Raw genomic sequence first — 22,513 nt, 5'->3', positions numbered from 1 at the left:
AGAATCATTGAAAACAATTCAGTTCAATGAAAATAAACATATCAAAAATTTCAGCTTGTATTATGGAGTATTTTAATGATGACATGAGCAAAGAAACGGCGGAGCGGAAATCAACCAGGGAAACAATACAAAAGGGTTATAGAGCAGTCTTGGACTCCAAAATCTGTTGAAGAGTCCCTTGTAAGTTGATGGTGTTTTTTTCTAAAAATTTTGATCTGATGTGTTTAATATTGAAAAAGTTGGCCAAGAATTTGATGATGTTCATCTGTTAATTAGGCATCGTTTGCAAAGCTGGGAACCAAGGCATTCAAGTTATAGATATCCTTGGCAACAGTATGTAAAGCTTGGAGTTACTCTCAGACACTTTGCTTATACTGCGGTTGCTCTGCATGGCTGCCTAGAATCAGAAATCCAGGTATTAAATTAACTCCAATAAATAAATAAATAAAAACACATATTGTCTTTGCTGGACAGATCCTTGATAATGTGCTAGTTTTAATTAAAAATTCAGCTATCCAAATAGACTGCAGAATTCACAATATGCATAATCAGATTATGCATGTTGACAACAAATTTAGTTCAAAGTTCTGTCTGGATACATACCAGTGGCGGAACCAGAAACAAATTAAAGGGGGTGTTTATATAAAAAATTATAATTTTTTTTTTTGAAGTTTCTTCAATTCAAAAAATATAATTAGCTAGATTAGTTGAACGACATATTTATGGTAGTTTGGCCGATCCAATTGTTACATAAAAAAATAATACATTTATAATTTTTTATACAAGACAAAATATAAAATTAAGGGGTGGATGTCCATAGATAAAAAAAAATCTATAGATGTTCATTATAAACAATTGGATATCGATCTAACGGTTAACATTGATGAACAGTAGTTATTACAATAATTATTGTTTATCTATGTCGACCGTTGGATCATGATCTAACGGCTGATAATTGGACATCCATAGAAAATGTATTGTTTTTCTTAAATATATATATATATATATATATATATATATATATATATATATATTATATCCCTAACTAATAAAAAAATCACGGATTTAACTGATAAATATTTGTAATTTTATTTTTATTCTATATAAACTAATTTGTAATAAATGAAAGCTAAACATTATCTTTTTAGATTCTTTTATATTATATAAAACCAATTTATAAAACATCTAAATAATAAATATTAATTTTGTTCCAAACACAAAATGAAAATAAAAATTCAATGAATTATTTATATACATATATATAGAGAAAGAAAGAGTGAATGAGAAGAGAGAGGGGGAGCTTCCAATTTCCTACTCTTCCCTAAGTCCCTCTAATATACATATAAACATGTATATAATATTGATTAGTTGGGGCCAAGGGGGTGCTCAAGCACCCCCTTGACACCCCCCCAGCAAACAGTAAAAAAATTTCCTTGTCAATCAGACTATTGCAATAATTCTCTTATAAACTTTTGACACATAAAATCATTTTCTTATAGAGTTTGTCAATAATATACTATTGTTATTTACACACAGACTCCACAATCAGTTCGATCATTGTTCCGAGAACCATGCTGCAGAGTAGCCGGAGAAGTGTCCAAAATCCTCCGTGAGCTGGCTATGAGCATAAGGAAACGGCAACATTGCCCACCGGACATCCTCTCCGACAACCTCCATGACGCTTTGCATGCTTTGAATTCATCCATCAAGTCCCAACCTCGCCTCTTTCTCGGCACCAAAAATGCTCAAGCCAAGTCTACCATACTCGCAGCTCAAACCAACCAACACTCATCGTACAGCACCACCGCCTTGCCTTCGGTGAAGACTGATGTTTCGGCATTGCTAGATTTTCGATCAAAGAGAGAGCACCATTCTGAGAGGAGCACATTGAAGCCAACTCTAAGCAAGATTGCAATACTGAGTTTGGAATTCTCAGAGGCTCTTCCTTTTGCTGCTTTTGCTTCTTTGCTTGTGGAGATGGCAGTGAGGTTAGATTTAATCATTGATCAAGTGGAGAAACTGGCAAAAGAAGCACATTTCAAGGAGTTCACAGAGAAAAATGATATCAAGATTGATGTCAAAATTTGTGACAGTGCAATTGTTCTACCAACTAATGTTGCTTGTGGTGAGTAGTAGTGTGGCATTTGATAGTCTTATCAGATATATAAAATGCTGAAAATTCAATAGATAATTGATCAAATACACCTTTAAAAAAACATGAGAATATTTTTCCTTGTGGTTGAAATTGCTGCAATTCTTCTAACCTGAGGTTTTGTAAAATAAGTTTCATTGTCAATATCAAGTCACATTGAATAATATGTTGAATCTGTATTCAAAGATTTTGATAAACAAGCATAGTAAATACAAATTAAGCACATCCATTGATGAAAATACAATACTGCAGATCAGATACACATTGTTCTGCTTGAGAACATAATATAAGAATAAGATTTACAACATAATTGGATCGATATAATAAATTCACCACCTTATTAATTGGATCGATGATTGTAGGAAGATCATCCTCAAAAGGTATAACTGCCAGCCTTCTAGTGTGATAAAGGTTCAGCAAACATCTCACATGGTTCCTTAATTAGGTGGTCTTAAAAGACATATGTAAGGCTGTAAGCTGATTGTCAATCAGTCTACTCATTCAATTTTCATTTTCTATTTGATTAAAGTTTGGCAAACTTCTCTAACAATGAAATCCTGCATGAAAGAGTATAACAGCATTGACTCTTAAATATTCCAATATTACAATAATTCTTTTAATTGTTTTCTGCTAATTTTGTAAGGCAGGTTGGAATACCCTCGCTCTTCACTATAATATAAATAAAACTAGTCTATCAATTCCAGTGTTGAAAGTAAATAATATATATATATATTGAAAAAGTGGTTAAATTCAACTATATCTTTTTAATAAAGTGGATAAACTACAAATTTATTAGAAAAACCAGAACAACGGGCTAACAAAAAAAGGATAGTTTAAAAAAAATACCAGAAAATAGAGCATGTAAAACAGAAAGATGAAGGAAAAAAATCACTAATAAGGTGGATAACAACTTATTCTTAAAACGTAGGAGTATTCATGTTTTTGTTTGTTATTTCTTCTGATTTGCTTCACGTCTAATGGACTATGTATTTCATTTTATTGTTTGGTTTGGTGTTTCTCTTTTGTGTTGGTCACATATCGTTGTTAGCACACTTATTTGAAGGCACTTTTATTTTCTAGCTGTGTTATAGTACTGTTATCTTATTTCTAATAAATATCATTTATTCACTTTATTAAAAAAAAATTAAATAATACCTGCAATAACTGATTTATCAAAAAAATAAATAAATAAAAATTAATAGTTCCACTAGAGTGTCGGGGGTTAATAATCACTCAATATTTCATGTAAGCATACACATAACCAAATTTAAAAATAAAAAATAAAAAAAAAACAAAAGAAGAAACACAAGAATTGATTATTTAGTTTGGCTCAATAATAGCCAACATCTGGAGGGGTCTAATCTGAGCATAAATCTACTAAAATATTGACATGAGAAAAACTCAAGAGAAGAACACTTCTAAAGAGGTGTGCAGTTGCATGCAGGTGTGTACCGTACGTATGCATGTGTGCATGCTATATGTGTATCTTCATATAATTATTTTTTTCCATCATTGGCATCACTATTTGTTTCTTTAGAATTTTGGATTAACAAAATAATTAAATTTATTATAGTGATAAAGGGATGAAAGATCTAATATTTTTCTAAGATCAAAATGATGAATTTTTAGTAAAATAAAATTATTCTAAATTATTTTAAGAGTTTCAAAAGAATAAATTCAAAATAAATCTAGAATGCATAATGAAATAAATTAGAAAATAAAACCAAATTTCTTATCACATATCTACAAATGTACTAATTCTTCACAAGAGTCAAAATACATTAGTTAAACACTTAACACCAAGAACATATGTTTATGTCCTTATAAAAAATAATCATTACATTAATTATTATTATTATTATTATTTTGAAGTATGAATACTTTGCATGGCATGTTAGACTAAATTAGTGGTTTCCATTTTGCACAAATGAGGTAAGCTTAGACTTTTTTTTTTATTTGAATTCTATACATAGGATTCAAACCAAACAATGGTTGATCGTTGACGTTGGCCTAACTTTCTTAAAAATTGATCTCATTAGGAATTAATGGTGGATGATAAAATGTTGCCATTTGATTTTCTGATGAATTTAATTTAGTAATGTCTTGGAGTTTGCCAAGGTCAAGTGATGAAGTTTTATTTATTGCCGAAGTTTAATTATATTAGGCTTGGAACTCTGAACACATCCTCATTATTCCTTGGCTAGATTGATGATTTTGCTCAAGTCAAGTAGAATTAATTATCATGGAACTGAGTCTTGCATTGGCATGCGCTTCCTCTTTGAATCATGATAATGAGAGAGGTTTGATGAACTCCAGCTTTGTGAGGAGCATTGCCGAAGATTTATCTGTGAGATTGAGATGGACGAGAACATATATTAACTGTTTTTTCGCAAAGCTCGAAAGGTGGAAAAGTCATTGGTTTGATCATCAACTTGATGCATGATCCCAATCAAAGTTTGAATACCTCCTGAGTTGATGAAGAGTGTATAAGTTTCATCATTTAATTTCTTCGGAGGAGGCCATTAGGGTTTGGAGAGTTTCCAAGAAGGTGACTTTGAAGTGTCAATGGTGGAGAGAAAGAAGAAGAAGAAGAAGAAGAAGAAGAAGAAGAAGAAGAAGAAGAAGAAGAGGAAGAAGACCGTTTTAATTATGATGATTTGTTAAGTGAGATTAATTACAAGGAAGTTAAGGTTTATTTGGGGTTAACAGTGAGATTAATTAGTATTTTAATGCTGATTTGTTAAGTGTTTGTTTGAATGCATGAATATGATATGATAGTGAGATTGTGGTTTGACTGTGTTTTGAGTACTAGAGTTTTAATTTTGGTTGATTTGATTAAGAGATTAATGAAAACATTGTTTTAGATTGAAGGAGAATAAGATGAGATGTGAATAGGATTAATTATTTGATTATAGTTAATTGAAGAGAGGTTTAGTTCAGAGTTGGTGATTTAGAATAATTATTAACTCAAATAATCATATTTGGTTAAGGTTGAATTTTAATAAGAGATGACTTTTTGATAGTTTTTCATGGCGAAACCCAAACTAGCAAGACTAGTTGAAAAAGGTGAAACAATTTTTTATAGGTACAATTCTTTATTTGGTCTATCTAAGTAGATAATTAAGTTGTCCTTTTGATCCCAACCCCTATTGTAATTCGACTACGGGGATTTCTTTTATTATTTCAAAAGGGAAATTTGAGTAAATAAAAAATTTAAAACTTAAAATGGGTAAAATGAGTAACTAACACCCATTTAATTTGTTGAATCCGGATTTGAAAAATTAAACTAATCTCCCTTACCCTCTCACCCAATTTTTATTTTTATTTATCAATTAGAGTTTGTATTATGGATGGTTAATCAATAGCAAATTAAAGTGACAACCATTCCAAACTAAACTGAATGCTGTGTGTGAGAAAATCAACCCTTTCATGTAAATGGATATTTTTTCTTTTACTAGCTAGCAGGATGCTATCATATTTAATTTGATGTACACCAGCAGCAACCCAATCATCAGCTTAATAGTACATATTAAATACACCAACCATAAGCAACAAAACAATTAACAGCAAGATATTCACATATTGAGCAAAACAATCACCAAGAATGCAACATTCTGTTATAATAATTGCATGAAATTTACAACTCCTAATTAACTGAATGAAAATATAAGCATTCCTTAAATATGTAATAATTATATTCCTGTGAGTACTATATTATATACAGAAAATCATGATCCCACAAGCAGCAACTTCTAAGTTCATTAATTGTATGAAATTCACAAAAGAATATTTATTCTTCATAACTGTTGCACATAGTAAACAAAACAACAACTTCTGAACTTAGTACAAGTGTTTTATATAATCAAATTTTAATAAATTGTTTATGATTTTTTTTTTTTTTTGCTAGATGTTTTTTTGTTAGTTTTTATTTTAAATTTTGAAACCATTGTTGTGTTGGTTTCAGAGATAATATAAGGTGACGTTTGGTTTGATGTAATTCAAAATGCAATGAATTTTTAGTTACAATGTAACTAGAAGTACTTGGTTTTCAAAATACAATGCAGTCAAATCTTGTGTTTAGTTCAGTGTAATTGAAATTATTGTATTATAAAATTTTATCACTATTGATGTTCAATTTGTTCAATCCTTGAGATAATATTTATGTGTCAATTTATTGATGTTGAAAAGATCATACAAGATGAACCTTTCTAGTTGTAGCTTGCAGGGTGGTGGTGATGGTCTCTAAAATATATTTGATTAATAAAATTTTGTTATTTAAAAATTAGTTTTCTTGGATCTCCAAATAATAAAATGATAAAAGAGGGATCAAACTAAATAAATTTTTACAGTACAAAAAATTTGTTAATACTATTTTTTAAGTTAAATACTGAAAATGACATATTTCTAAATTATTATATAAAAATGTGCTTAGTTTATTGATTAAAGTTATGCAGCTTATGCTTGTATCATTCTTTTACACCTAGAAAACCCAAATCATGATCACATATTTGTTGCACTAATGCTGATTTTATACACCACAAAATTAGACAAGCATATATATATATATATATATATATATATATATACACACATTAAGCGTGTATATATATATGGTGGTAATAATATTTTGGTATTTTTTTCATAGAAATTACAACGACATAATAGTTTTTCAAAATTAATTTTATAATCACATCGGTTTAGGAATTAATTTGTAAATATTTATATATATATATAATAATTTATATATTTTGTAATCAGAAAGATACAACATTTTGTTAATTCTTAAAAGATTACTTAGATCATTTGATTTATAGATATAATTTATTTAAATTTGTGGTATTTATTTTATTATTTATATATTTTTCAATGACTTAGAAATATATCAATAAGCCAAAATAATAAGAAAAATACGAAAAAAAAAATTTCAACCATTATATATAATTGTATTATAAAAAGAAAGTATGCCTATTTGCATATTGTTTATGTTACATTCTTGCATTATCTTGTCTATTTTTAAAATTAAATGTGGATAAACCACAAATTTATTGAGATAAAACTGAAATATAAGGAAAGAGTCAACCCTCACCAGTAGTGAGGGAAAGCAAAAAAACAACAAAAACACCATAATAATAATAATATCTTGTCTACTTTTCCCATATCTTTGTTTTTCTTCTTTATCATATTTTTGATGTTTTTTTGCTATTTTATATTGTTATTTTCAATCAGTCTCTATTATTAGTGGACTGCTTTTTTGTTCTCCCATCAAGGGATTGCTTGTATTTTTTTTTTTTTAAATAAAATTTGTGATTTATCAATTGTTATGAGGGAACCAAAATGTGGCTTGTTCTTATCTGTTGAATTGCCTCAATTTAGTAATTTTTAGAACAAATGAGAGCAATCTTTAAAAATAATTATCAATACATCCCTATATTATATAATAAAGTAAAATTTAAAAACTCATGGCCAAGAATAAGTTCCGTGGTACACTAGATTATTTTTCATAAAAGATGGCCATGTTTTAAAAAATAGAAATTATAAATTATAAAAAGTGTTATAAGTAAATTGATTCTTGACGATGATGTAGAGGAGCTTGCGGAAGGTGGGCAGAGACAATGAGAGGTGTATTATTATGCTCTCAAAGTCGGGGTGGCCTTTACTCTAGTTTCGCTATTATATCTGTTAGAGCTAGGCTCTATAGTTGGTATCATTTGACACCAAGTCAAGATGATGTGGCAATGACAAGGATGTGGCAAGTCTAGTGACATGGTAAGATGACTTGACAAAGGATGATGATGTAGCTTGAAGACTTGAAGACCGTGGTTGGTGCTATATTTGGAGAATCTCTCACGAAACCATATGGAGTTATTTTTAGTAGGAGCTTATATTTGGAAGATCTCTTTCAATAAACGAAGTGGAGAAAATCTATTAAAGTTATCTTTGGCAAAAACATCAAGGTGAAAGGATCTCTCTGGAAGAGCAAGCCATGAGGAGTATATCTAAAGTTATGATTTAATCGATCTTTGATATGATTCAGGATGATAAAATCTATCTTTGGTAACTCTATTTCTTATTAGGGATTTATTTCTTAAAGACCATGTGGAGAATATTCTAAAGAAAGGAATAATCTATTTTTGGCAAGTATGAAGACCTTCATTTAGAAACCAATATTGTATGGAACTTAGTTTGGTGTGAAGTTATTTGAAGGCACAAACTAAGATAGGTAAGGACAAGCCAACATGATACTCAAGATCATCATTAGAAATGCAAATTAAAGAAGAAGATCTAAAGTTAATTATGGACGGAGTTACTCGAAAACACAAGCTATTTAAGGGCACAAGATATCTTTAGCATGTGTATGGGTTTGGAAGAAGATTGATGACCTAAGTTTGGATGAATGAAGATCATGCTTGGAAGATATTGAAGAGTTAATCTTGGATGAGAGGAGATCAAGTTCAGTAATAATATATTGAATACCAAACTTGGATGAATGAAAATCAAGTTTGAAGATTGTGAAAACCAAACTTGGATGAATGGAGATTACGTTTGAAAAGAAGATTGTGGAGATCTTTGAAGACCATCTTTGGTGAGACGGATTCATGGTGAGACGGATTCGCGCCTTGGTGGGTGCGACCCTCGGGAGAAGGACCTGCTAATATGACGTGAGGAAGGAGGCTAGTTGTTGGCAGGAAGAGCTCGGGAGGAGTGGACTGCATTGATGTGAATTGGATCAACCATAAAGGTTAGAAGTATTGCAGGTTATGTTGCAACAGGAGTTGGAACTCAGTTAGAATCAATAGGTGGGCTGCATTGTAAGCTCGGTTGTAATCTCTAACTTTGGAAGGAGTCCAAGTTAGGCAGTCGCGAAGATTCTAAAAGAAGAAGCTATTGAGGACATAGAGATGCGTATATAAGATACCCTGTTTTGAGATTTAGGGTGTGCCACCGGAGAAAGTCCCATAGGTAAGGGTGAGTGAAAGTGGGTATCGGGCAATCTAAAGAGGGTTATTTTTTATCTTTGTAATGATAAATGTGAGAGTTGTACTCATTGTTTTTCACATATTTTAGTGAATTGTTGACCTTCAGGCTCAGCTCCCCAGACGTAGGCAAGTTGTTTCGAACTAGGTAACCAATTTGTGTGTCTCCTTTTTTTTCATGTTTGATTTTACATTGAGTGTGTGTGATTGTATTACATGAGAGATTGAAAGAAAAATTACCACACTAATACCCCTTTGGACCTAATAGTTTTTTTTAGAACCTCTGTTTCAAGGCATTGGAAAAGATGCTATATGGGCTGTCATGACTAATGTTGTGTTTGAGTTCACCACAAGTTAGTTTAAAATATCAGAATGCATACTTTTGTTTTAGTTATAGTATCAGTATGGTATTTTCTGTGCTTATGATGGTTATTTGATGTTTGATTTGAATTCTATGTGCCACATTGTATAAAGTATTTAATAGAGCACTCAGGACTATATTTGCTAGTTCATTGGCATTTTTCAGTGTATTGGGGCTGAATCAGGCACTATTTCACATGCGATATTTGTAGGAGGTTCGGTTTTCTGATAGGTAATTAATAGTTGTTCATTTAGTTTTTTTGGATTGTGTACCTTTTATTTAAGTTATTTTACATGCTAAAAATTTTACTGTATTTATAATTTGATAGGTTTTGCTGCAACATATATGAGGTTTATACCAAGTATTAAAAAGAACTATGATTATGGTGTAACGATCTTCATTCTTGTCTTTAATTTGATCACTGTATTGGCCTTCAAAAAGCCGAATGTGTTGAGGATTGCTCGTGAAAATCTATACACCATTGGAATTGGGTGTATTTGTTTGTGTCTTCATGAGCTTTTTCATATTTTCAAACTGGTTTTGTGAAGAGTTACATAATTCAACGGCTGATAAAATCGAAGCTTTAGCAAGTTCAATTGAAGGTATATGACATTATATTTTTCTTCATTACATTTGGAAGAATCATTGAAAACAATTCAGTTCAATCAAAATAAACATTTCAAGCATTTCAGCTTGTGTTATTGAGTATTTTAACAATGGCATGACTAAAAAATAGAGGACTGAAAATCATCCAGAGATACAGTCAAAAAGCGTTATAGAATTGTCTTAGACTCTAAATCTGTCGAAGAGTCCCTTGTACATTGACACAATATATATATATATATATATATATATAAATTTCGATTTGATGTATTTTTGACTCAAGAAAGATGTTTCTCTCCAACAGTCTTATGAATTATGCAGTCTATTAATTTATAGACAGACAGACTACTTTGTTGACAACGCTAATACTATGATAGTTTTTAAAATTTAGTTTACAAAATATCTATATAATATAACAATTATGTAATAGTTTTATAAATTAAAAAAAATCTTTATTGCCACATTCTAAGAGATGATGTAGCTATGAGAACGTGGTTGTATATGTATACACTATATGTAAATATATTACTATATATATATAGTAAATATATTACTATATATATATATATATAATATACTACTAACAAACGTCCATGCTTAGTAAATGCTTAGCTTATCAGTAGAAGTTAGCATAAGTTTTTCTTTCATTTCTCTAATCAGTTTAAACTAAAATTTAAATTAACCTCCACAACTATGGAAGAAACACTTAAATATCTAAATATAGTGGGCTAATTATAAAGATTTTTACATTCCCATTCACTACATTTTTTATAACTCAAAAAATATTCTATCAATCTTTTCATTATAAAAACTTCTTCATGCCATAAAACTAGAAGGAATTATCAATAAAAAATCATAATATGTTTTTTCAAAAATCATTATTAAATAAAATTTATATCACAGAGTTTACTCAAGTTTAATTCATTTTTTTAAATAAAAACTTAAAAGTTTTCAAAAATAATCTTATTTTTATAAAACGTGACAAATATATGACGTCAAAATATCCTCAGTTTTAGTACTACATCAGCGATTCCTTTAATAATTCTTTTTATAAAAAAAAATAAATCTGGAAACAATAGAATGTTCAAACACTATCATTCTAGAATCATCCCTGCCACGTGTCGCAGGCTCATTAGCCATATGCCCATATATATACCACCCTTTTAGGTCATCGTCTTTTTAATTTCGAATTTAGAATCATTGGCGGGAGAAAACCTCATCGCCGGAAATCCAAGCATCGCCTCTAGCATCCTCCTCGCCGGTGCCGGCACGATCCCCTTCTCGAGGTCTCCTCTCATCCCTCTGCTTCCCTCTCTGCAAACCCTTTCTCCTTTTCTCTCTTTGTTGATCTTCTTTTCATTGGTTTCAGACGTAGCAACGGTGACGTTCTCTGAGATTCGGACTTCCGATGAGCCGATCATAGATCGGCGACCTCCCAGCGATGTGGAGCTTGGATGATTCCTTTTCTAGGAATCGATGCCATATGCGAGCAGAAATCCGCAGCGAAGGAAAGGGGCCAGAAAAGCTTGGGGGTTTCGCTGTGGATAAGTACTACGAGTGCTTGCAGAAGCTGAATGATGAGCTAAGGGAGGAGGCAGCTTGCGCTGATATTTCTGTTCTCCTGATGATCATGGCCGGCACTGGAAGCTAAAAAGGTTTAATCGCTTCTCGAAATCGTTGATTGTTTAGGGTTTTGTTTTCTCATTTTCGTGATTTCTTTGTTCATTGACATGGAGGATTGTTGGGTGTGTTCTGACGCTGCTTCAAGAGCTATTGCGCCATATTGACTGTATTCTTGGATTAATTTTCACATTTCATTGGCTATGCCCAAACCCTCATTTCTTTAATTAGGGTATCATCCCTGCCAACATCCTGGCCCTGAATTTTACAATTGCTGCAGCGGATAGGATTGGGTCGGTGAGAGTGAAAGCGATGGCAAAGAAGCTGTCCATCAGCACCTTCCACTCGTTCTGTTTGCATCTTTGTCGTTGACACACAAGAAAGTATGACATCTTTTAAGTTTTAGTACTTACTTTTTCTTGATTGGGTTGCTTTCATGATATATGAGACCATATTGCGCGCTTCTTGAATTCATACATAAAACTCATTTGAAAAATTTCGTGGACATGTATTCATGCTTGAAGATTAACTTGCTTTTGGGTTTTGCAATATATTTAGGCTGTTCATTTTCTTATCATGCATAAATCTGAAGTTTCTGTAGACACAAGCAACTTGATTTAAAATATCTTCAAGGTGCCATTTACTTTCTTTAATTCTTTATGCTTTACGATTAATTTTATGCCACACTATTTTCTCCTCCTTAATTGATACATGACTCACTCATAGATTGCCTACATTAAGGATGCCTACAAGCTTGTAAAAGAGGAAGTGCCCTGGTATCCTTAGCTTATTAGTTTTTTTTTCTTGATGAACTTATACCAGGGACACAAAGGTGTTTTTTTCATACTAGAATTGCAAACAAAGGATCAACTCAGATGCTATCTCTATTTTAGCTAGTGGGAAGCCATTTTGAATTTAGTGCATGTAAGTCGATGTTGTAAATAGTAGAGTTTTGTAAATGCTAGGATCTGAACAACTTATTTAATAAAATCACTTTATGAAAAGACTTCCTTTATTAAGAAACATATCAAAACAGCTAAAGCACATTTTTTCCCAATGATATTGGAAAATGCTTGTTCCTAACTTTAGTTGTGACATATTATGAACAATTAATCAGATATAAGATTCATGTATTATTTTTGATGCATAGTTCTTCCTTAAATGAAATTCATTTTATATTTTGGATACTGATCATGTGTTGGTGTTAACAGGAAAGGTCTAGCTCAGTGGCCTTCTCTTCTACAGCAAATATGTTGCTCATATCACATATGCAATCAATCTATATTGTATGAATAAAGGTATTTATTTGTTATTTGCTACTTAAATATTTCAATAGTTTAAATACTTGTATCTGAAATGGACAGAGTTCCAGTCTTGTGAAATGGCTATTCAGCAATAATTCGCAGTATTGTGGCATTATTATAGAGGTGGAGAGGTCACCAGCTTCGCTCAAATTGTTTGCATTCAGCATTTTTAACCTTAAACGCACATATGCTTTAAGTGAACCCCGATGTGCTTATACCTGCATCCTAAGCATGGTAGTTTAAGTATCCTTTCATGTTTGTCATTTTTTCCCTACAAGGATAATGGTGACCTACTACTCTAATCAAATGGTGATGCTTATGAATGGTGAATCTGCCCATATTAGTGTTTTTAGAAATGATATTCATTCATTTTCTTTTCTTGTGTCTGATAGAAGAGCTGCTTATCATTTGCATAAATATCTTCTTGAACAACATGTTGTAGTTGATGTGGAAGGGGAGAAGCTACTAAATAAAGACAATGATCTAAGGTCTGTAACTTATTGCTACCTTCTAGTGTTATTATCACTTCAAAACGTTTAATAATCGTATTTTCTATCTTTCCTTGTAAGGTTATATTTATTTTTTAAACTCATTGGAAAATATTCATCCATAAATCATTTTTTTATACTTCAGTTCTCTATTTATTTTGTATAATTGAGAACTCCACATTTTGTTTTGCACTTGTTTTTTGTGGATATTCTACTATTCTGCAATTATTTTGGAGAGTATTTTTCCTTTATGAATGAGCAAGTCCAGTTAGTCTCTGGTGTTGTTAGTAATCCATACCATAACTTTTAGCGATTCAATATGCCAAGCCTTTATTTATTCATACTCTTTTATTTTCCCTCCTAGTTATATATTTATGCTATTTGCGGTCTCATTATGAAATTCTTCAACCATTGTATTTCTTACTAAGCATAAGGTTTTGTGTTATTGGAATCTTTTCTTTTTGTATTTTGCCATTTAACTATCTAATCACTGATAAGGTCTCAAGACTAGCCAAATAAATGGTTTTATGCTCTTCAATTCCCGCTGGATGATGTTTCTGATTTCTTATCTGCACAGTTTACAGAGGTAGATGGAAGCTAAAGTAGAAGAAAAAGGCTGCCTTAATATTCTTAAGGCATTCGTAGACTACATATATGATAGAAAAACTGAAAATTTTCACTCTTGATGATGAGAAAATAAAAAATTCTGTTACGTTGACTACGATTCACCAGGTTACTTATTAAGAATCGGGCTTACTAGAATTTCATTTAAAAGATTACTCAAGGATTCCTGTTGCATTGGCTGAATATGTTTTTGCAGTTAAAAAGCTAAGAATGGAACAAGTATTTATTGTGAAACTTTGTTCTTGCCCTGATTAGTCTCATCTGCGTGCTAGATTCTTTAGTAAAAATTTCTTCATCATGTGTTTTGACCTTCTCAGTTTTGCTTTATTAGCATGCTCATACTGTTGCTTAATCTGAGGCGATGCATGTTTGTTGTCAACACAATGTGCACCACAATTGTTTGTACACAACAAGAACTACCTGTAAGGAGTATCTAGGCCTTTTGGTCACTCCTGCATTTACTCCTGATTAGAGGCCTTTGAATGATGCCATGCTTGTATCTGTTGTCCATATGTGTTTGAGAATTGAGATGTGGTTTATGTGGTTGTGCAAAATTACAGAGTGGAATTTAACTAATACAAGATGATTTATGCCTTGAAAGGTATTGAAAAGTTTAAAAGATAAATGATTAAGAAAATAAAAATTAAAAAAATAACCTGGCTTCTATCCTATACAACTAAGCAAATTAATTATTTGATTTATTTATAACATTTGGGTTCCTTGGTCCTTATCAAATTTTTTATTCATGATGTCTGTATTAGTTTTCATAAACTTTTTATATTAATACCACTACTTGCAGGTAAATTGATTTTGACATTCCTTTATTGCATGAGGTAAACGGGATGGAAGGTGGGTTAACACTTAACTCTAAAGGTAAACTTGCTATTTTGTTCTTTTTATAGTGATGTTTAATTTGTAGTTTGAAGTGGCTCTAATGTATGCATAATTCAATTATATAGAAGAGAGTAGGCTGTTTTATGTTGCAATGACACGAGCTTGTAAGAATTTATACATCTTATAAATTATCATGGTTTGGCAGGGAAAGATTCACACATTTGACATTTCCATGGTGTAACTTGGCCCATAGATGAGATATATTGGGGTAATCTAAGATTCTTAAGTGACATTCTTAAGTTGTTACAGCCTTCTTGTTTTCTGAATGGAAGTCCTGAATAACTCCTAGAGATTTAAGTATGTAGTATTAGCTACAATTTTTTGAGAAATAATATGATTACACCAAAGATATCATAACATAACATTTATGAATTGGAGCTTCAAAATGCCATGTTCTTGATTGTCTTTACCATTGCAAAACCATTGCCTTTAGGAGTTCTTGTTTAACCACATTATTATTATTATTATTATTATTATTATTTTTGCATCTCCATGCTGAATTTGCTATCTTTCGTTGAACTGTATATGTCTAGGTCAAGGACACGGTGTAGAAGAAATAGGAAAATCTCTAGCTGTAGCTAATTGTTGTTCACAGCAATGTGAATTACCCCTTGAAGTTGGTCAAGAGAAAATCCTAAATATTAGAGAAGTCAAAAGCATTTTATCTTATTTGGATGAACGGGCTGGGATATACCATGGGAACAATTTCTTGAAAAGCTACTTTTGTTGATTTGAACAGTATCTTGTGTACTGCTTGGGCTTCTCTCTAGCTCCGAGAGGATTTTTATTGTTACTTTTGACATGTTTGCTTCTGTTGATTTGATAGGTTCAAATTGGAGGAGCAAACTGTTGTATCTCATTTGTTTCTTCACATGGCAGAAAGAATAAGCAGTTCAACATCAGAAACGCTGCTTGATAAGGTATTATCCTAGGTTGATGTACATAAAATGCAAAGCATGCACATGGATTTACTGGACAAATTATATTTACCACGTCGGAGTTTTCAATTCAACCTACAATCCGTCTTTTTTCTTTGTTTTGCGTTTGTGATACCTTACACTTTCTCAACCTATAATAACACGGTCATGCTTTTAACTTTTAAGAATAAATTGTTGCTGTTTGTACGACAATAAATCTTTATTAAAATAAACTAGACCAAGAGGAATCAGTCATGGGAACCATAGATATGATCAGGCACTTTTGTTTTGCATTGGGGAAAAGGAAGTTACCATAGTTCTTTGACTGATTTTACAATACTCTTTGCATGCTCTCACAAATCGTGTTTTTTGAGTGATTATGAAGCTTTCCGACATGCTAATATGCAAATCAGTTCGTATTGATGATTTTGCTTATATATATATATATATATATATATATATAAAGTGTAGTGCACTCTTTTATTTATTGCTTGACAATATGATGCGGATGGAAATTGATAATTAATAATGTATGCATTCTTCTGTTTAAATTGTCATTTTCAGAAACAACAAACTGAAATCTAAATGGGATAAAGGAAGCTTCTCCGAAGCAGGTTTGCATTTTAAGAATTATTTGACTCAATATGAGTGATTCATTGTTCTTCATTTGCGTATCTTCACATGGCGTGTTGCACTATTGCAACTTCTCCCATCTTCATGCATCAGGCCTGAGAGAACAATGCAAATCTTTGTGAACAAAGATGACAATGGATGACAATTGGTTATCCATGCATGGGAAAAATTAATTAACTGCATGTGCATGTTGTAGAGAGGAGAAAGTATGAATAATATTAACACTCTCCTCTTAAACATGGTTCTCTATCAAGAAATTACTTTTTCTTTGTTTTTCTTCTAGGCTTTTGGTTAAGGCAAGTCTTCCCAAAGAGATCTTATTATTAAAGCAGCATATTCTCCCCAACGGACGGGGTGGTGCAGTGGAAGCAAACTTTAAACTTTATAGGCATCAGCTGCTGTCCACTAAAAAAAAACATCTCAACTGTTATTTGTTAATATTGTAATATTGTAAAAGGGCATAAATATAAACAAAAGGCCTTGTCTAACTCCTAAGGTGAGCGCATCCGCACTCCGCACACTCTTGTTAAGAACAAAAAAAAATTGTACACACGTAAGAGGCCTTGCCTTATTTGTTAAAATGGAACCTCAATTGATCCTAATTTAAAATATTAGTGCCATTGTTGGCTTGTCATTTGGCTGATAGTTCGCCATCATTATTATTCTAATACAGTTAGTGGCCGTCATTGGGCCTTTCATTGGCCCGGTGCTGGGCCTAGATTGGGCCTTCAACGGGTCTCACTACACTATTAATTGGGCCATAATGATGCGATATTTTTCCAATTGGGCTGTTTTTGGGCCTCTATTGGGCCTCAATGGGCTGTTATAGCTTGTCAATTGAGCCTTAACTGGACCGTAATAAAACAATAGTGTTTGTCAACTGGGCTTTTATTGGGCTGTAATAGTTTGCCAATTGGGCCTCAGTTGGGCCTTTTTTGGATTGGGCCGTTGTTGGACCCAATTTGGGCTGTATGGGTAACGTTGGGCTATTTTACTGCCATTTTTGGGCCGTTGATGGGCTTTTTATGGGCCATGTTGGCCGGCCTTTCAATTGGCCTTTGTTGGGCCTTTTATGTGGCTGGTATTTTGTTTTCATTTGGGTGGTTGTTGGGCTTCCATTTGGGCCAGTGTTGCGCAATTATTGGGCTTGGCCATGTAATTGGGCTGGTATTTGGCCGATGTTGGACGTTTGATTGGGTCTTTATCGGGCTATTTATTAGGCCGGTATTGGGCTTTTTAAAATGAGCCGCCAGGACATTAGGGCGTGCAGTGGGTATCGTTCGGCTTTTGGTTGGTGTTAACTCAGTGGCGGAACCGTATGAAAATAAAGTAAGCTCATATAAAAATTATAAATTTTTAAATTTTTAATTAAAAATATATAATTAGGGGATTACTGAACGATATATTTATCGTAGCTTTAGCCTAATCCAATTGTTACACAAAAATACATTTATAATTTTTATTCAAGACAAAAATAAAAAAATTGAGGGGCCAAACAATAATTTTTATAAATATTTTTTTCTAAATATATATATTTATATAAATATTTGTTTATATATATATATATATATATATCTTATATCCTAACTAATAAAAATCACGGGTTTAACCAATAAATGTTTGTAATATTTTCTAATTTTTATTCTATATGAACTAATTTGTAATAAATGAAGACTAAACAATGATTTTATTTTATTTTTTTATAAAACCAATTTATAAAAATATCTAAATAAGAAATATTAATTTTATTCCAAACACTACTTTTTAAACTATCGGGTATTAATTTGTATATTTTTTTAGAAAAATGAAAAATAAAGATCCAATGAATTATTAATATATATATATATATATATATATATATATATAGAGAGAGAGAGAGAGAGAGAGAGAGAGAGAGTGAGAAGAGAGAGGGGGTGCTCAACTCTCTCCTGTGTTCCTCTTTTATATATATATAATAATAATAATATTGGTTGATTAGCTGGCAGTGCTCAAGCACCCTCGACCCCTCCATCCGCCAATCGTGTTAACTCTGAACCGCTATCGAACTCTTCTTGGGAGATGAATCGTTGAGTGGGTCGCTTTGCTCGCTTTTTAAGATTTTCATCGTCCATTGTTCTGGTCGCCGCTCAGGGTTATTGCCGCTATCGCTCCTATGCACTCGCTTTTTAGCAGTCCCAAGAGCTCTTATTTAGCTTCCATCGAAATGCCTAACTGGGTTTTGCAGTGGAATCTCTCCTATTGGGTTGATATGTTAATTTTAATGGGCCCCGGATACATGTGGAGTGAGGCTTATTTGGGTCGTGTTATAAAAGCTCTGACTTTTAATTATTATTAATATACCATAGACCCCAAACCCCAAAACCCAAACGCCAAACACCAAACCCAAAACCTAAAACACTAAACCCTAGAAACTAATCCCTAAACCCTAAACCCTAATGTGTAGGGTGAATGAAAAAAATGAAAAAAAATGAAGAATGAGTGAAAAAAGAAAAAGAAAAATGAAGGGTAATGAAGGATGAGAAAAAAAAGAGAGGGAAAATAAAAAAAATGAATGGAGAAAGTAGGGGTAAAAAGAGAAGAGAAAAAAAAATGAGAAGAAAAGAGAGAAGGAAAAATTAAGGATGAATGAATGAAGGATGAATTTGAGTGGGGGGTACTTTTGGTAATTTTCTTTGTAGGGCCTCCTCAGAAAAATCTTATGAAATTTCTTTCATTCCACCAACTTAAGCTTTTGTAGATTCTTGAAGAATCTGAGACTTTCTACTTAAATTTCTCTCATTCCGCCAAGTCTCGACTTTCTGTGGGAATCTAGAATTTATATGAAATTTCTCTCATTCCACCTCACGTCTCGACTTTTTAGGGTGACGGGAAATTTTCTATAAATTTCTCTCATTCCACATTGAAGTCTTGATTTTCTCGGCAGAACGAGAAATTTTCTTAATTTCTCCTCATTCCACCCTCAAGTCTTAACATTCTTGCAGAAAGAGAAATTTTTCCATTATAAAAATCAAATCCCTCTTCAAGCTCTCACTTTGAGTGTCTTTTTGACACTCATCGAGTAAAAGGAAACGTGAAATGAAAAGAAAAGTAAAAATTTCTTGAAGTGGAAGGAAAGAGAAGAAATGAAGAGTTCACAAAAATATCTCTATGTCAACACTCGTTAGAGAAGAGTCGACTCGCTAGAGTGAAGAGAGGTGAAAAATCTTTTCTGAAATGAAAGGAAGAGTATGAAAGTTTCACAATGATGATGAATGAAAAAATGAATCGAATGAAAATTTTCAGAAGAAAAAATACTCTCGTCAACATTCATCGAAAAAGTTAAGTTAGCAAAAATTTTCAAAACCCATTACGAGCGTCTCTTTCAGTTTGAGATTCATTTTAAAAACAAATCAAAATTATCAAGTTAATGACCTAACCATGTTGATGGTCACAACTTAAACAATCCAATGGTCAAGGCTCAAAAGCATTGAAGAGTCAAAACCTAAATGTCTCATGTAAACGACAAATGAAACTCTGAAGTTTCAAGACACTAAGAAGTCGAAGACTTGAGGAGTTTCACAAGTCAAAAAGCTGGAGATTTTACAAGCATAAAGAGCCAAAGTCTTTAGTGATAAACGAAGCAAAAGTGACAAAGTAGGCAACTCGTAAATGCAGAATAGCTGCAGCTTGAACTAAGCGATGTGTCAAGACACAAACCCACATAAAGGAAAAGAGATCGAGGAGGGCCACATCCACAAAGCCAAAAAGATCGTCCGACATACTTTTAGTGAAGGAGCTAAGAGCACCAGCCAAGCAAAATAAATATTTAAAATATTATAAAATTATATTTAAAATGTTCTATATTATTTTGAGAAAAAACAATTAATTTGTGAAGTGAATAAATAAAAATAATTTATCAAGATCATCAAGAAACAAAAACAACTTATTTAAAATTAAAAATACTAAAAATTAAAAAGAGCCATCTGCATCTCATCCAAACAGTCTGCATTTTTAAAGTTATTAAAAAGATAGGATGAAACAACGGTTTGATTGATTAAAAATATATATGAAAAACAAGGGTCCCACCATTAAACGCTCATTGGCTGAGACTCAAGTAGCCCATCGAGTTTCTCCTAATCGGGGGCTTCCATGATCGAGCGCCAATGAGCTCATGAAGCCCCCCATTAAAGTTGCCCTATAAAGCTTGGGGAGCAAAAAGATACGTCTCGCTCCACTCTTGAAAATAACAACATGCCAGTGGGCTCTTTTATTGTAATTACAAAAGTAACACTATCCATTAGAAATATTTATCAAATGATCAAAAAGAAATTCTCCAAATATCAGAATTTGATAAATTATATATACAATCAATATAATATAATATATTAATTATATATCATATTATTAATATTAATTACACTATAATTGCATTTTTATGTAATATTTTTATAAAATACAATTATAGTGTAATTAACTATAAATAATATAAATAATATATACTTAATTTGTTAAAATTTTTACAAAATGAAGCATTCAGCTAATCTTGAAAATGATGAAGATGCATTAATCCCAAGGTAAAAGTCATTTCATATATTTTTATAAAATAATTCATTTGTGATACTAAAATCAAAAATTAAAACATTAAATTTAAAAATATATGTAATGGAGTATATTACAAAAGGAAGCATTCAAAGAGTTGATATTTTATTTAATATTTTATAAAAATATAATTATGGTATTATTAATATTATGAGTAATTAATATAATTAATATATACTTAATTTATTATAATAAAAATATAATATATTAATTATATATTAAAACAATCAATATAATATAATATATAAAATTTTACAAAATGAAACATTACTAATCTTGGAAATGATGGAAGATGCATTAATCCCATAGTAAAAGTCATTTCATATATTTTTATAATTCATTTGTGATACTAAAATCAAAAATTAAAACATTAAATTTAAAAATATATGTAATGGAGTGGATTACAAAAGGAAGCATTCATAAAAAGTTGATATATTATCTAATATTTTTATAAAATATAATTATGGTATCATTAATATTAGGAAAAATTACTGCTCACCCCTCAGTAATTTTTAAAACTTCCCAAAACCCCTCCTACTTTTACAACTTTACCGACTCCCCTTCCGTGTGTTTAACTTTCCCTTTCTACACCGCTCACTCAAATGGGTCCATGCTAGGAAATCCCATTTCTGTACCGCAAAATGGTGGGAAAAGCGAAGCACCAAATCACATCATTGCTCTTTGAAGCAGCTTTCCTGGTTTCCGATAGACAATGCCAAGGAGTTACATATCGACTGTTGTAACTTACCGTCAATATCATACCGAAATATATAAATCGAGTTTCTCGAGCATGTAAAATGAAAATTGATTTCCCGCGGACGTCGCAGCGACGCCGTCTTGCGCTAATACGAATAGTCGATTTTATCATGTCGGCCCGTAGGCCAAAGCATCGCTGCCTTCTCGCTTTATGGTTGTAAAGTTAGACACGACGAGAAGAGCGAAAGATCTACGACCGAGTTCAGTTTCGCCGTAAAGCTCTTCGTCATACGGTTATCTATTTCAGTATATTTTAAATAATGTTTAACCATTTGCTATTGTCCGTCTTTAAATATTTTACCATATTGCTTGAAGGAATCATCGTATCTGGCTTTAATACTCCCCACTCTCCGCTTTAACATTATCTTTTTACATGTATAACTATTCATAAACGTAAATCAAAGTCTCGATGCAGTAAAGCGGTCGATCTTTTCGTGCCGATCCGAATCGGTCGCGTGCGCCGCGCGTGGTAAGCGCGGTTGTTGGTGAGTCCGTGCGTGAAGAATTAAACGATGTTTGCCAGTTAATTCTTAGCTGCAATCTGTGAACATAAATCCGAACACCCGCTCGACTCTCACTACGACGTCGGCGCAGGCGCTTTAACTTTTC

At 32.0% G+C, this 22,513-nt stretch overlaps 1 protein-coding gene and 1 long non-coding RNA gene across 6 annotated transcripts in view; both read left to right on the top strand.

Annotated features, from left to right (window-relative positions):
* Window positions 1-2,199, top strand: part of LOC120280487 (aluminum-activated malate transporter 12-like) — a 5,978-nt gene extending 3,779 nt beyond the window's left edge. Inside the window, exons 2-3 of the mRNA XM_039287347.1 lie at window positions 277-415; window positions 1,537-2,199. Coding sequence (XP_039143281.1) covers window positions 277-415; window positions 1,537-2,133 — 736 coding nt within the window. The 3' untranslated portion in view covers window positions 2,134-2,199. The remainder of the gene's footprint in view (window positions 1-276; window positions 416-1,536) is intronic.
* Window positions 2,200-11,284: 9,085 nt separating this feature from the next.
* Window positions 11,285-17,150, top strand: LOC120280158. 5 transcript variants are annotated; one of them, XR_005542260.1, is made up of 9 exons: window positions 11,285-11,376; window positions 11,460-11,745; window positions 11,991-12,093; window positions 12,922-13,008; window positions 13,075-13,502; window positions 14,926-14,999; window positions 15,847-15,940; window positions 16,502-16,551; window positions 16,854-17,150. It is a non-coding gene; the product is annotated as an uncharacterized LOC120280158 (long non-coding RNA). The 5 variants fall into 5 exon arrangements; XR_005542261.1 differs by having other exon boundaries at window positions 13,457-13,502; window positions 16,502-17,150; XR_005542259.1 differs by having other exon boundaries at window positions 13,407-13,502; window positions 16,502-17,150.
* The last annotated feature ends 5,363 nt before the right edge of the window (window positions 17,151-22,513 follow it).

The sequence above is a fragment of the Dioscorea cayenensis genome, chromosome 17 (genome assembly GCF_009730915.1).
Source record: "Dioscorea cayenensis subsp. rotundata cultivar TDr96_F1 chromosome 17, TDr96_F1_v2_PseudoChromosome.rev07_lg8_w22 25.fasta, whole genome shotgun sequence".
NCBI lineage: Eukaryota > Viridiplantae > Streptophyta > Magnoliopsida > Dioscoreales > Dioscoreaceae > Dioscorea > Dioscorea cayenensis.
The sequence above is the reverse complement of the archived record's forward strand: the minus strand, read 5'-3'. Positions and strand labels throughout refer to the sequence as shown.